Source organism: Danio aesculapii, chromosome 3 (genome assembly GCF_903798145.1).
Source record: "Danio aesculapii chromosome 3, fDanAes4.1, whole genome shotgun sequence".
Taxonomy (NCBI): domain Eukaryota; kingdom Metazoa; phylum Chordata; class Actinopteri; order Cypriniformes; family Danionidae; genus Danio; species Danio aesculapii.
In genome coordinates this window covers 60,549,314-60,566,044 of record NC_079437.1, presented here as the reverse complement: position 1 = coordinate 60,566,044, position 16,731 = coordinate 60,549,314, and the positions used below count along the sequence as shown (strand labels likewise).

The 16,731-nt window shown below is 37.3% G+C and overlaps 1 protein-coding gene across 1 annotated transcript; it reads right to left on the bottom strand.

The window, feature by feature from the left end:
- Nucleotides 1-48: 48 nt before the first annotated feature.
- LOC130220611 (golgin subfamily A member 6-like protein 4) lies at nucleotides 49-16,341 on the bottom strand. The gene is made up of 4 exons (XM_056452832.1): nucleotides 15,556-16,341; nucleotides 2,725-2,829; nucleotides 2,561-2,641; nucleotides 49-222 (listed from the first exon to the last, which is right to left on the bottom strand). Exons 1-4 carry the CDS (start codon nucleotides 15,934-15,936, stop codon nucleotides 49-51), a joined length of 741 nt encoding a protein of 246 aa, XP_056308807.1. The 5' UTR covers nucleotides 15,937-16,341.
- Nucleotides 16,342-16,731: the final 390 nt, after the last annotated feature.

Here is a 16,731-nt window from a genome sequence, read left to right as displayed (position 1 = left end):
CAGCGACTGTGATACGACGCTGTGAGATTTAGGATGGCTGCGAAAAGGTTATTGGCTTCTGAAAGCTACTGAATATACTTCATGTTGTGTATTGTGGTTTGGACGTGCCTCCTGGGTTTTCGGATTCTCGCTGATGAGCGCAGCCTGCATAACTTCCCATGTCACGCACTGCGTCAGCTCCTCTGGACTGGGGTACTGCGCCATTTTATCCTTCAGCTCTTTCTGAGAGAGAGAGGAGAGAAAGTCAATATTTTTCATGTTTTTTGTTTTTCAGTTGTGCTTTAAAGGTTAAGAAACCCACTCTAAACCCAGCAGTTTTTGCACCTCTTCTGTGCATTGCAAAACCACTAAAATGAACTGTCACTCCATCTAAACGTTTATACATTTCTTTCTTCTCACAAAATAAGACATATTGAAGAATTTAGGGGAAAAAGCAGCACTGTTTCAGCACTGCAAAAAATGCTTTTCTTACTTGAAGTTTTCGTCTTGTTTATAGTCTAAATATCAAAAAATTCTTAAATCAAGAAGCATTTTCTTGACAATAAAAAATGTTGTCAAAATGAAATGATCTGCTTTTATGGTTTTAGATCTGTCTGGTGCTTCTGATGCAGTTAAAACATCAGATCCTTCTGTCAACCCTCAAAACCCATCGCACGCCAGGGTACTTTCCTATTGGGCCTTATCATACATCAGGCACAAGGTGTGTTTGGCGTGATTTGTTGCTATTTTCAGACCAGCACAACAGTAATTTTCATGTTTTGCGCTACATTGTTTAAATAGAAAATCCATTTGCGCCACTTTGTGGACTCATGTGTGTGCTGGTGTATTAATGAGGTGTGTTGAGCCGCATTGTTGGCATGTTGCTATTTTGAGGAACTGAAATAGACCGCACCATTGACCAACTGAAAGCTACTCTGAAGTCCAGCGCAGAGCGCGTTAGTTATGCACCTTTGTTGGTCCAAACACTTACACATTGCTGAATACACACAGGATGAACAGCAACACACAAATATCTTTACAGATGAACACAATTAAAGGATTAAAATGATCCAGAAATTATTATTTTCTACATCAATATAAACACCACTGCCTCCATGCCTTCGTCACCTCGGAAGATGCACTAAAGTTATTATTATTATTAGCAGCATTATTTATTATCTGAATATTTATATTAGTTTTAATAAAACTAGTGTAGATTTGTCCAACTGTGGGGTTTTGGAGACGTCTGCATCACCATATGGGTCATCAGAACAGGACGTGTGTTTGGATATTACTCAGTGTTTTGACCACACTTCATTATTATTGTTCATTTATTCCTTTGCTGGAAATTAGAACTGAATTTAGAAATAGTTTTGAAGCAAATCTTTGCCTTTAACAAACAAAATTAAATGTGTGGGCTAATGGACGTGTTCAGTGGAATGAGTTTCCACGGTTTCCTCACTCCACCAAAGTAAAGGAGTAAAGAGTAAAAGTAAGGTAAAGAGAAAGTAAAGAGGCTGAATGGAGGAGGCTGGTTCTTTATCCTCGCACTGCAGACTCTGTTAAACTGTTTTCTTGCTAGTGAAGGGTTCAGTTTTTACACTTACAAAGTCGCCATGTAAATAGCAAATGCACCATGGCGCGATGCAACTGACTCTCAAAGGGAATGAGAGATGAGACTCTGATTGGTTTAATGTACGTTATGCTCAAAACACACCCAGAACTCATTAAGAGAATAAGCACAACCCTGTTAGACCATGCGCCGAGTGCAGAGCGTATTTTACCATCCTTAAAATAGCAAAAGTGGATTCGGAGACTCACTTAATGCTTTTGCGCCATGTTATTTGATTAATCCCCCCTCCCTTTGTGGAACGCCCTTTTATGGAGCTGACATGGGTGTGTATTATGCAAATCGTCCACACAGCCACTTGTTTAGAGCACTCCAAATTCACTTTATAAAGCAAACTCATGTGCATACACACTTGTTGTCAATTAGGCAGAACGTTTCATGAGAAGTTGAAATGCATGTATAAATACAAATAATGTACATAATTATTAGTAAATGAGACTCATTGTTTGTTTTCAGAAATAAGCAAAACTATATATATTTTCCCTAAAACCTAATAATAATCTACCAGTGGTGTAGGCAAAATAATCTTGTTTTCGCTTTGAAATAAGATTATTTAGCTTACCCCATTGGCAGATTGTTTTAAAGGAACAGCCTAACCATAACAATATCTGAAACATCATGATAAAAACACACTGTATAGAAATAATATGTCTTGATGAGTAGGAAGTAAAAATCTTTGATATTTCATCACTTGGACAAAAATATTTACAAAATTTCCTGATTTCCTTTCAGTGTCTGAAATCGACCTTTTAAATTCCATGATCCCGAAGACCCGTGGCAACCCTGTGAATCCTGGCATTAAATGAGCCCAGATGTGCATTAAAAGTGCTGCTGTGAAACCCCCCTCATGAGTTCATCTCCAAGGTAGAAGTAATTTGGTTTAGAACAACAACAGGATCATTTAAACAGTTTAATTCTGATTGAACTACTTCTTAAACATCACAAACTCACCGCAGTGTTTTCCAGATGTTCAACCTGATGACAGAACTGCTCCATAGCCACGATACGCTCTGCCAACTCATTCACGTTCAGCTGAAGATGACAAAGTGTAATCAAGTGCTGAAAGTCTACTAGCTCAAACATTCAGTGAGTGATACTAGTGTGTGTGCGTTCACCTGGCTGAGCTGACCATTCAGAGCAGTCACCTCCTGCCTCAGGTCATCTCTGGACTCTTTGAGTGCCTGGATTTCCTTCAGCAGGTCTTGGATTAAGGCCATACACTGAGGAAGAAAACAGAATTTGAAATAACTTCGGTCTGGATTTTGTTTCATATTTTTCCAACTAAGCAACCATAACTGGGATATCAACACACTTTTTTTTAAAAAGATTTATATTTGCCCTTTTTTTTATACATAGGACAGTATTTAGACATGAAGTGAAGTTGGAGAGAGAAAGAGAGGGGGTAGAGAAACGTCCTCAAGCTGGGATTCGAACTCAGGACACCCTGACATGCTAAGCACTAGGCTATTGCACTGACAAATTGACACACTCTTTAAAGGTGCAGTATGTAAGTTTGACACCCAGTGGCTGAACTAGGTATTGCACTCCCTGTTCAAAACACATGCAAGAGCAGGTTGCCAGATTGAGGACATCAACAGCAGCGTGCCTGACTGTCGAGCCTAAAGGTTGATTTAGGGCTGGTTTAAACTGTGTTCTAAATAAGAAAAGCAACGACAGGAGATAGAAGGAATATTTTCTGTATTAAAAGGAGTTTTTGTCCTAACCAACACCTGAAATTGATTTATTAGAAATGGCTTCTGTTTCTCACAGGTGAACAACAGAAAACTGACAGTGATCAGCTCAGGTACAGCTCATGTGCTTTATTCAGTGTTAAATGCTAATAATGTGAGTTTGAATGTCATTTTACAGGACATTTATTGCCATACTTCTGAAAGCAGCAGCAGATAGATAGCAGATAAAATAAACTGTCTGAGATTGAATCAGAACTGAGACTCAGTGCAAACCCACACACATCAGTGATTCAGCATCTACATTTAATCACGTTAAAGAGGTTTAATATGTATTAATTAGATTATAAACCTCACCATTTCGCTGGAGTGCAGTGAGTGCACTATTCTGTGCTTCTGAATGGCTGTATTTACATTTCTGTTGTGTTTCGTCTGGTGCAAACAGCCAAATTGCTCACCACTGCGTATCTCGTCAGGTAGCGTGCTGTTAGGACACAGATTTACAATGTCACCTGCTCACCTAATGTTTACACTCGTAATATTTATATTATTTGCTAATTAATAACCTCATGTGGAACTGAATCTGCGTTTCATTTCAGAGTCTGCTACTGTCCACCAGAGGTCACATTTCAGTCACAGACACACACATTGAGAGCCTTCTTGACTGAACAAGTCAAATACACTGTTTTTCCACCAAGGCAACCTGGGGTGCTTAATTATAATTGGCTAAACTGGTATTGGGCGGGTTAAAGGGACCATAAACAAGACAGAGATCCGGCACGGAAAACACATGTTCAAAGCAGAATATCTGACTTCAGCATTGTTTTTCGGATGAACAAGAATGTTCACTTAGCATGTTTCTGAAATATCTGCAAACATATGATGCTATTTTGATGCTTTAGAAGAGTCAAAAACTGACATTCAGCACATTTAATATCAGTATGTTGGACTTAAGGATATCTATAAGCCAAAACAGTGCCAAAATTCACATTTATAAGATATAAACATCCAAAGCTTGCAGTTTGTCACTTCCACCTAAGTGGATTAATGATTTTCACCTCATACTTCAGTTTCTCATCAAATCTTCTGATCAATTAAATGCTCTCTTGTGTCTGACATGCCCCATTCCCTTCTTTTCAATTCAATTCACCTTTATTTGTTTAGCGCTTTTACAATGTAGATTGTGTCAAAGCAGCTTCACATAAAAGATCATAGTAAACAGCCTTCTTCTTATTTGCTTTTCATTTGATGCACTTGAGCTCAACCACTCTCACTGGCAGAGCTGTGATAAAAGCTAAAGGATATTGGCTGTTTTTTTTTTTAAAGGGGAGGAGCTACTTTATGCCCCACCCTATTGACATGTTTAAATAGAAATGAACAAAATCCACATTTCAAAGCACTTCACGGGACCTTCAAAGACAAAAAGCCCATAATCTCCTTTTCCCCGAACTTTGTGGACTAAAACTCTCCTGCTTTGAAGGCTTAGTAATTCACTCTTTGACCTTTGACCCGGACAGAGATTGCCATGGCAGCACACAGGCCTGCGAATCAGTTTTTAATCAAACAGGATGTGACATCACTGTCCGCCCTGGTTCTGATGTGTTTGCGTAACCCCTGATGTCTGACCTGTGTTTGACGAACAAATTTATCTGACTGAACAGAAGACTCGAGCACGCTGACAGGTGAAGATGATGAGATAAACAGGGTTAAAGTGGCTCTGACAAACAGTTACTGAGTGTTGTGGAGACCAGTGTAGAGGAATGCCTTCCATGTTAATGAATATACAACTCAAGCACCGGGGTGGTACCGTGGCTCAGTGGTTAGCACCTTACAGCAAAAAGGTTCCAGTTGGCATTTCTCTGTGGAGTTTGCATGTTCTCCCTGTGTTGGCGTGGGTTTCCTCCGGGTGCTCTGGTTTCCTTTAGAGTTCAAACACATGCGCTATAGGGGAATTGATGAACTAAACTGGCCGTAGTGTATGAGTGTGTGTGAATGAGTGTGTATGGGTGTTTCTCAGTACTGGGTTGCAGCTGGAAGGGCATCTGCTGCAAAATCTTGGAATAGTTGGCGGTTCATTCCGCTGTGGCGACCTCTGAAATAGATACTAACCTGAAGGAAAATGAATGAATGTTTGTTGTTATAAAGAGAAATACTTCAAGATCATCAGATTAGAATGATTTCTGAATAATCATGTGACTTGACATAAGTAATTATGCGTTAAATCACGAAACATTTAAAAACATATTCACTTATTATTTCACAAACAATAGGAAATCTTACCCTCAACTTATGAACAGCACTTTATGGCCCAGTCACAGTTTTTTAATAAAGAGTCATTTGTCATGATAAGCAGCTCATTTGTTTATGGTAATTAGCCATGATAAGCGTCTTATCCCGCGTCTCAGAGCAATTATGAACAATACACGCAAGCTGTTTAACAATCGTCCTGGTTTGTTCTCTAAAACATGAGTTATTTCTCTCCAGATATGAAGCTTGATCCACATAAAAAGTGCAAACTGCTGCGGCTTATCACCTCACAGCCACATAGTCGGGTGTCCCGTATGAATCTTCATGCCACAGTATCAGGGCACAGTGCCATCTCCACTCCACCTCCACTGGAAAGTTGCTACGGGAAACTAACAACCAAACAACAGTAGCGAATATACAGTAGTAGAAAAAACCCGAACCTCCGCACAACAGAGAAAGAGCTACAGGCTAAAATCCATGACAGTGAATAGAAACTACACTTAAAAATTATGCTTGCTGTTTGTTTAAACTTATTTTAAATGAGCTGAATCAACACAATTCTTCATGTTTTTTTAACTTAATCGTTGTATGTTCAATCCATTTAAATTAGTAAAAACTAATCAGTTAACTTGATTGCTTCATGTTGTCCCGAATCGATTGTGTGGAGCCCAGCACTTTTTACAGTGTGAGCCTGTTTTTAAACATCTACACATTTTTTTTTTTTTGGAAATATTCTTATTTTACAATTCACTTAAACAGTTTTATTATTTTTGAATCTATTCAGCCAATCTCTGGGTCTAGCGAAGCATTTTTAGCTTAGCTTAGTATAGATCACTGAATCGGATTAGACCATTAGCATCTCACTCAAAAAATTATTTTAAAAAGTTTAATGTAGGGTTGTTCTGATACAGACACTAGTATCAGAAATACTCTGTGATACTGCAAAAATTCTGGCATCGGTATCGGTGAGTATTTGAAAGCATAAACCGATCCGATACCATCTTTGTAAATGAGACATATGCCCGGTAGATTTGCCTATTAAAAAAGTTTCAGAATTTTACACTTCAAAAAGGTTATTTTACTATATAATTCAAATTCATTTTTTATATTTCTTTAATGTTTTGCACTGATTTTTATACATTTATACTTGAAAACTTGAATAGATGTTTTTTTTTGTTCAGTTTACGGTGTTTGATTTGTGGCTGAACTTTAGACATATCTATTATCAAATAATAAAAATACTCTAGTTCACTGTATGTGTTTATATTTTATTAATGGATAAATCTGAAGCACAACCATGAATTAATTCTGGCAATTTATACAGGGCTAGTAGCATAAACACAAATGTTTCTACAGATACACACTTCGGTATCAGTTAAGTACTCGGTATCAGCTGATACTCTGAGCTCAGATATTGGAATCAATACCGCAAAGGGAGAGTGGTATCGGAAAATCCCTAACTTTTGCAGGGCTAGTAGTATAAACACAACTGTTTCTATGGATACACACTCTGGTATCGGTTGAGTACTTGGTATCGGTCGATACTCTGAGCTCAGGTGTCGGAATTGGTATCACAAAGGGCAAAATGGTATCAGAACATGCCTAATTTATACAGGGCTAGTAATCTACACAACTGTTTATACAGATGCACACTCCGGTATCGGTTTAGTACTCGGTATCGGCCGATACGCTGAGCTCAGGTGTCAGAATTGGTATTACAAAGGGAAAAATTATATCAGAAAATCCCTAATTTATACAGGGCTAGTACTCTACACAACTGTTTCTACAGATGCACACTCCGGTATCGGTTTAATACTCGTTATCGGTTGATACTCTGAGCTAAGGTGTCGGAATTGGTATCACAAAGGGAAAAATGGTATCAGAACATCCCTAATTTATACAGGGCTAGTAGTCTACACAACTGTTTCTACAGACGCACACTTCGGTATCGGTTTAGTACTCGATTTCGGCCGATACCCTGAGCTCAGGTATTGAAATTGGTATCAGGAAGAAAACATGGTATCGGAACATCCCTTATTTATGCAGGGCTAGTAGTATAAACACAACTGTTTTTACGGATAAACACTCTAGTATCGGTTCAGTACTCGGTATCGGTCGATACCCTGAGCTCAGGTATCGGAATCGGTATCGGAAAGACAAAAATTATATCAGAACATCCCTTATTTATGGAGGGCTAGTAGTATAAACACAACTGTATCTATGGATACACACTCCAGGGGAGAAGCTATGTTATGTCCCACTCCTGTCTTTATGTTTCAATTGAAATTATGTCAGACACTGAACAACAATGCACACTTAAAAAGACCTTTGAGGGTGTGATGAACAGCCTAAATTGGATCCATCTGTTTGAGATGTATATAATAACACAACCGGGTCAATCATTGCCCTCCGTACCCCCTTGATGATTATCAATGAACATCTCACTCCAATAAGCCAGAGTTTTGTACACCTTGCTGAAACTCAACATGTTGTGATGGATTCTTATTAATCTTATTTCACGAATACAATACTACATAAGCTCAGATTGTGTAAGATTATTATGATTGTTTTAAGATCAATTCTCTTTTTATTTCTTAGTTAGTAAAGCAGTAAGTGAGGTGTTTTACCTGCAAATGCAGGAAACATCATTTAAGACCAGCCTTGTGTTTTTAAGACTTCATTTTAGCTGTAATGTTTTAAGTTTGTCCATTAAAATAAAGCTTCGCCATACTTATGTTTATTCTTCAGTGACAAAATACATTCAGTTTTGTTTTGTTGAATTAAACTTCAGCATTTTGTGAAGCAACAATTAATAATTTTGCATTGTTTCTACAATTACAATATGCATGTGTGTGTGTGATCCTGATTTAATTCATACAGTAATCTTGTTTTAAGTTTAAATGCAGCTTCAGCTCATTTTAAGACAGAATATATGATGACATTTCTTAAAAGAAGAGTAATTATTAAATTTAATAACTCTGCTTTTAAAACATTTTCACACAAAATAATAAAAGCACACTGCAAAAAATGCTTTTTCTTACTTAGTGTCTTGATTCTAGTCCTAAATATCTTAAAATGCTTAAATCAAGAAGTCGTTAAATGTTTTTCATTTTGCCCCACTGGCAGATTATTTTGCTTGTATTATGGAAAAACTGACTTATTATTTCTTAAAACAAGACAATATGTTTTGCTTGTCTAGAAAATGCTTCTTAATTTAAGATTTTTTAATTTTTGGATTAGAAACAAGACAAAAAAATCTAAGAAAAGCATTTTTTTTTGTAGTGCATACAGTTTAAACTGCAATTAACAAGCTAGTTTAAAGATAATTAGACTGCTATACGTGTTATAAGACTTATTTTAAAACTTGTTTTCTTAAAGCCTAGGTATGTTTACTTATTCAAGTGCAATTATCTTCTGGCATATTACTGACAGATCATTTGACTTGTTTCTAGTGTGTATCTTCTTCAATCAGTCCTTTATTTCTCCTATAGAGATGGCGAATGTCTGCGCAGTCACCCGTGCTATCATTTCAGATGGCATCTGGATGGCAGGGGTCATACGAGGGCACTGGCGGATTACCATGGATGACTCCAAACATGCTTTAACCAATCATTAATGATTAAGGAGACGAGCGGGACCTCCCTGTGCGTTTGTGAAAGAAGCGGCGGCTCTGCGGGAGGTTCATTACTGTGTGCTGATCAGAGGAAGAGAAGGACTGACGTCACGCCACTGTCATTAGCTGCCATTATACTGCTCAATTGGACTTTCTTATTTATAGGGGGAGTTCATCCAGACGGGACAATTCTGTCATGGTTTACTCAAGCTGTTCTAAACCTGTATTAGCTCCCTTTTTCTGACCAGATATATGTAAGTTACTTAAAAAAGTAGTTAATTACTAATTACATCATCAAAACAATATTTAAAGTACAAATGATATCAAAATTAACCATATTGATTTTGTTAGCTCACAATTCATCTGTGAATGTCATTAAGAATTAAAAATTAGTTTGCCCTAGTAATCTTTAATTGAAATCTGAAAATGCACTTCCTGTTTGTTTTCAGCTAAATTCTCAGATTTACCTCTGACTGAGGTATTGGGCGGAGCTAACATACATAACCACGCCCCCCACCAGCTTTTGACATCGAACAGAAATGGTGAGGTGGAGGAGTCTGTTAGGTTGTAATAACTCTCGCCAAACCCTTTCCCCCATCTTTCTGAATTGCATCCAATCAGCTTGCAGTAGAAAAAAAAGGCCACGCCCACTGTTTGCTCATTTAATATTCCATTTCTTCAGGAACTGTCACAATATAAAAAAATGGTCATGACTTTTCTATTTAATTTGTGTGAAAAGTAATTAAATTACTTGAAACTACTTAAAATATGCATAAATCTTAATGCATAGGCAATAGAAATTACAATGTGAACTATACATATAATGAGGATATTAACTTCTGAATGCCTAATTATCCAAAGACCTGAGGAGATTTCTTTGCATGAAAGACTCATGAATGACAGATTAACTTGCTGCTGAATCTTAAATAAGGTAGGTAATTAAATATGAAAGAAATCTGAATGATATGTCAAGTTGATTGACAGGGCTTGTAACTAAGTAACATAATAGTTCGTTAATGAGGAAGTACTTTTTCCCAAAGCTGTTTGCTTTGATGATGAAATCACCTATATTATCAGCAAACTGCATCACCTGACCTATCGTTAGGGCCAAAGGGAATCTGCGGACATTTTTTGCTATTTCTGCAAAGAATTTTGGTGAAAATCTGCGGATTTCTGCGGAATTATTTTGGGAATATCATAACTAAAACCTTAATATGTGAAATAAAAAATAATATCTTTTTAACTTTTATTTAATGTTTAAAATGCAAATCCAATAAGATCTACTTTATTTGGTAAACAAAGCAAGTCTCTCATATAATATCTCTACTGAAAGACAGAAAATATTACTGTACAAACTGTATTGTACTTAATTCAATTTTCATATTAGTCAATAATGTTACTGTAATTAATTTAAAAACTGAATAAATATAGATTTACACACATTTACTCAAGTAAATATACAGATTTAATGATGGGCTAAAACTCGTGCGCAGATTCCGTGTGGGCCTACCTATCGTCCAATTGCACACACATTCATCGTCAAAGCGACCAGACTAGTGCTGAGATCAGTTGGATAATATTGTAAATAATGTTCAGTTTCTTACACAGAGCAATCGTTTCGCTTCACAAGACTTCAGTGTGACATCAGGAGCCACGGCTATTGATTTATACTCGTTTGTATTTGTTTACTTTCAGTCTAAAGAAACTATCACCATTCACTGCCATTATATCAATCACCAAGAGCCACGGATTTAGCTCAAAATCTTCTTTTATGTGCTTTTGAAGACAAAAAATAAGTCACCTACATCTTGGATGACATGTGGGTGAGTAAATTACCAGGAAATGTTCGATTTTAGTCCATTAACTGTCCATTTAAAGGGGTCCTATTATGCAAAAATCACTTTTATAAGGGGTTTAACAGAGTATGAATATAACCATAATGATAAAAAGCATTAATTTTGTAATCATGCTAGTTACATGCTAATTCATGCTAGAATCATGCTAATTCGTGCTATAATCATGCTAGTTACATGCTAATTCATGCTAGACGCATGCTAATTCATGGTAGAATCATGCTAGTTACATGCTAATTCATGTTAGAATCATGCTAGTAACATGCTAATTCATGCTAGAAACATGCTAGTAACATGCTAATTAATGCTATAATCATGCTAATTTATGTTAGCAACTGCCTAGCAACCACTCAGAATACTTTAGCAACCGCCTAGCAACAACCTAGAAACATGCTAACATATATGTACTTATCTATGCCGACTGTTTCAAACTTCATAAAAACTGCTTCAGTTATTTACACTTTAAAACGACTTCAAACTTTTAGACTCGGCTTTTCAAGCCCCCATAAAGTTTGTCCTCAAACTTTAATATCTAGTTTTATTTGTTATAATCACACTTGCTAAAAACAGTCTGCAGAAACACTTTGATTGACATTCTCTTGTTGTATGATGTCATCAGAGGGGCAAAGCCCCGCCCGTTAGTGGTCATCTCTCCCTCATTAGCATAAGACATCAGTCCTGTTTTGAATCTGCCACTATGCTGACACACATGCATCTGTAGCTCCGCCCTCTTTTGAAAAGAGCACAGTCTCATTAGCATTTAAAGCGACAGTCACCAAAACATCACAATTAGGATCAAAGCCAAAAAGGGTCCGTTTCAGAGAGTTATAAAACATTATTTGTGGGCTATTTTGAGCTGAAATCACATACACACACTCTAGAGACATGATTTATTTTACATCTAGTAAAAAGAGGTATAATAGGTCCCCTTTAAATAATAATAATAATAATTAATTGTATTTTGAGGATATCAATAATGTTGCATGTTCATCAATCACAATCTACTGAATTATTGAATATCGCCATATATCTGCAGTTGCATAATAGGTGCACTTTAACAAGGTGTATTGAGTAGAATTGAGCTACTGATACGTGTCTGTTTTGTAAACAGGAAGAGCTAGCTGACGTCCATCATGGATATTTAAGTGTGCCAGGACCTTTGAGGGGTTTGAGGAGCGTGTGACAAACATGTAGTTTGAGGAACTCGAGACACAGATGGTGTTATTTGAGAATGGAGCTCAGTGTCTGCGGCTCATTGTTGTGTGGTCTGTCATCAGTCATCAGCAGCTGAGACACACTGATGAAACATTCAGCCTCTGCAGACCCCCAGCAGACCACTGCACCTCCAGCTCTCTAGCTCACACTCCACTATTTATACTAATACACACTTTTACACTTTCATCTTTACATCATGGTAATGCATAATAAAAGCTTTTTTAGATTGATAATTCTTGTTTGTTACTTCAGACAAATGTTTACTTTTGTCATCGCAGGGGTCAAATGGGTATAGTTATTCATAATTATCATTTAATTATTCCTTTTTTGTTATTAAAAAAAGTCTTGTTGGACATTAAAGGGCACCTATTATGCAAAAATCACTTTTATGAGGGGTTTAAACAGTTGTGTGGCAGCAGTGTGTGAATATAACCAGCTTCTAAAAGGTCAAAATATATTAATTGTATTGTTTATAAGCAGACTTATAGACAAAAACAGTGCAGAAACACTTTGATTGATTTTCTTCATTTGTACGTGTCATCACAGAGGGAAAGCCCCACCCACTAGTGACCATCTCTCCCTCATTAGCATAGACAGCTCGCAGTGAGAAGATGCCGTCCATTAGCCATAAGAGCTTTGACATCTTGTTTTTGAATCTGCCACTATGCTGACACACAGGTATTTGTAGTTACGCATTCTTTTAAAAAATATATAATCCAGTGTTTCCTCCAGGATTTTTTCCAGCTGTGGTGGCAGGCCTTTTTACACAGATCTACTAACTACCTGTGGCGTTATTTCAATGACAAATGTCGTGAGCGCAGTATTACGAGTCGAGATCGCATTCATGTAATAGCCTACAGAATGCGAATCTCTTTGCTTGCGCGCCGATTTTCTCTGCTCGTGCACAAAGCTTCTTCCACGCCCTCAAATACGCGCTTCTTACGCGCAGACAGTGTTGCCAGATTGGGCGGTTTTGAATTTATTTTTGCGGGTAAAAAGTGACAGGCGGGTAGTGAAAATTTGGGTGGTTTTGTGTAAATTTTCCCCACTCTGCCCTCATAAACCTGTTTTGATCTCCAAAGAGATGCCATAGCCCCCGTTCTTCGCGTACATATGCTTAGAACAGTGTATAAACGCTTGTGATCTCGGCAGCTTATGGGCTGGAAACGGTCAGCATCATCTGGCAACACTGAGCGCAGATCTTCTTGTGCGCTCTCAAATAAACACTGCTGAGGGAGGTGTGATTTAGTGCGTTTATGTAACGAGTATGTCTCCAACATCATTAGATTTGCTAGGAATATTTATGAATGTCTCCAATAGACCTACAGAGCGGTATTAATGCATCCTGAAGTAAAGTGAAACAGCTATACGTCGTGTTTTCTGGCCTCGCACATCACGCACCTGTCAGTCAGCACGTAACCTTAAAGGATTAAACAAATGACGCACAGCACTACTACGGTCGGTTACAGAAAAGTTCACGCGTTTATAATTCACTTACCCTTTATCACGTTTTTGGAGCGATTATCACCCGCTATTTAAAAAAATTAAATGTTTTGAATGAGAAGCTGTAATGTAGCCGTGGCGGGATGAATTTTGGCATGGCGGCCCACCATGGAAGAATGAATTTAGTGGAAACCATGTAATCTCATTTGAATTTAAAGCGACAGTCACCAAAACGCCACACTTTGGATCAAAGGGGCAGATTCAAAGATTTATAAAACAGTACATGTGTGGTATTAAATTTGTAATATATTACAATCTTAAGTCACTTAAAATAACTACTTAGTTTTTAAGGAAGGTAACGTGAAAATGTTACTTTTTAAGAGTAGAATAGGCTTAAATTTGTAATATTTTATAATAAACTAACTTAAGTCACTTTTAAAAAAGCAACTAAACGTGTTAGTTACTTTTCAAGGTAAGCAATGTGAAAAGTGTTTGTTATGTTATTTTTGCTTATTTTAAGATTTTAATTAAAATCATGAGTCACTTAAAAAAACGAACTACTTAGTTGCTTAGTTACTTTAAAAAGAAGTAATGTGGAAAAGTGTGTGTTATGTTATTTAGCATTTTTTAAAGAGTAAAAAAGGGCTTAAATTTGTAATATATTACAATCTTTAGTCTCTTTAAAAAACAAAACAAAAAGTAACTGCTTAGTTAACTTTTAAAGAAAAGTAATGAGAAAAGGTGTTCATTAATTCATTTTCCTTCGGCTTACTTCCTTATTTATCAGGGGTCGCCACAGTGGAATGAACCACCAACTATTCCTGGGAAACACTCATACACACTCATTCACACACACACTCATACACTACGGCCTATTTAGTTTATTCAATTCACCTATAGCACATGTGTTTATATATATATATATATATATATATATATATATATATATATATATATATATATATATATATATATATATATATATATACTGAGATTACATTACTCAAACAAACTGTAAACAGCAGTAGTCGTATTCTGGAGAGTTTATGTGTAATTATTTCTGTTAAAAAAAATAAAAAGAGCTTGAATTTCTATTACTAATGTCAAAGTAGTAGCAACTAGTAGCTAGTAATCATGTTGCCTGCATTATTATCACAATAAACTTCTGAATGCAATAAATTACTAAAAAAAGTCACAGTCAAATCCAGTGAAGTGATACTAGAGGAATGTACTGTGAGGAAAAAAAATTACATTTTGTGAAATTCTGGATAAAAAAAACTGTTGTGTACTTTTCCGTTGTTAAATACACAAAAATACATTGTATGTATATTGAGATATGCATGTGCATTGCCAAGCTATTCTGAAATAAACTCTAAAAAGCAGCATTAGTACTCTGTAAGAACAAAATATCTGTATAGTCTAAAAGCCTATCTGTAAGAATGTAAAAAATAAAGAATCTGTAAAAATAAAGAGTTTGAATTTCCATCGCTAACGTGCAAGTAGTTTACAGTAATCATGTTGCCTGCATTATTGTCACAATAACGTTCTGAAAACCCAACACCATATATTATTGGGACATTTCACAGTCAAATCGTGAAGTGATACTAATGTAATTCATTGTGATTTTTTTGTTATTTTTTGTTTGTTACATATTGTGAAATTCTGGGGGGAAATTATTGTGTAGTTATATATATATATATATAAATATAATTATTTAAAAATGTACTTATTTAAAATGAGCTGAAACAACACCATTCTTGAGATTTCTTTGGAACAACTTAACTGTTTTAGGTTCAATTTACTTAAATATGTTTTTTTTTTTACAGTGTACTATTCTGAAACAAACTGTAAACAGCAGTTTTAGCAACTGTGGTGTTTCCCGCTCACCTTGGACACCCCATCCTCATTTCCCTGCGCTTTCCTGCGGATCTGCATGATGCTCCACAGGTCACTAAGCGCCTTGTCGGAGCCCATGAGCTCGGCGGCGCTCGGCAGATCCTCCAGCGCGCACATCTGCTCCTCCAGCCGCCGCAGCCTCTCCTCAGGCGGCAGCTGCGAGCTCGAGGGCTCCAGCATCAGGGCTTTGGTCTGTGTGGAGCCGTCATGGTCCTTGCTCAGCTCTTTAAAGCTGGTGGTCAGCCTCTCGATCTTCAGGTGGCCCAGGATGGCGCGCAGCAACGCGTGCAGGGCGCCGAAGTTCACCGAGCCGGCGTCCGGAGTGCCGATGGAGAGATCTAGCAACTCGTGCAGGCTTATTTCCGTCGACATGCTCGAAAACTACCTCATGGAAGATGCTCGGGTAATAATACCTCATGAAAGACACTCCAATACTACCTCATGTAAGACGCCCGGTTAATACTAACTGTTACCTCATGAATGTTGTCCGGTTAATACTACATTAGGAAAGACACTCGGCTAATATCTTAGAAAAGATGCTTCGATTAAAAATACCTCATGAAAGACGCCCGACTAATAACACCTGCTCGGATAATAATAACGTACCTCGGGAAAGACAATCGGCTAATACCTCATGAAAGATGTTCGGCTAATACTACCTCATGAAACTAATCGCGAGGTCGGTTTGTTTGAATGCCATCTCTCCAAACTGGTGGGAGAGTTACAGGTGAGTCTGTTTTCGAACATAATCACCGTGTTGTAACGCTCTGGACTGTTTGTTCGTTACTTGAAACACTTTAATAATGCTAACCCGAATCTTTAACTAGTCGCGTCATTGGTTCGTCCGTTAATTCGCACGTTACCGGCGGCTTTTTTCTGGTATATTGTAGAAAGATTGCTCGTGTTTTGGCTCTCCCCGCCTACCTAAGACGCTGATTGGTTTAAGCGCTGCAAGGCACTCTTGTTCTCTATTCTCATTGGATTAAGATTCTGTCGGTCAACTGAAACGCCTTTGTTGTGAGCTGCGGCGTCTTTGGTTGCTTAGCAACGGAGTCAGAGGCAGAGACGACACGCACGTGAGAGCGGAGATGAGCGACATGACTGTAAACATCACATTATATTTCGGAGAAAACTTATAGACCGTTATGATACATTTACACTACTGAT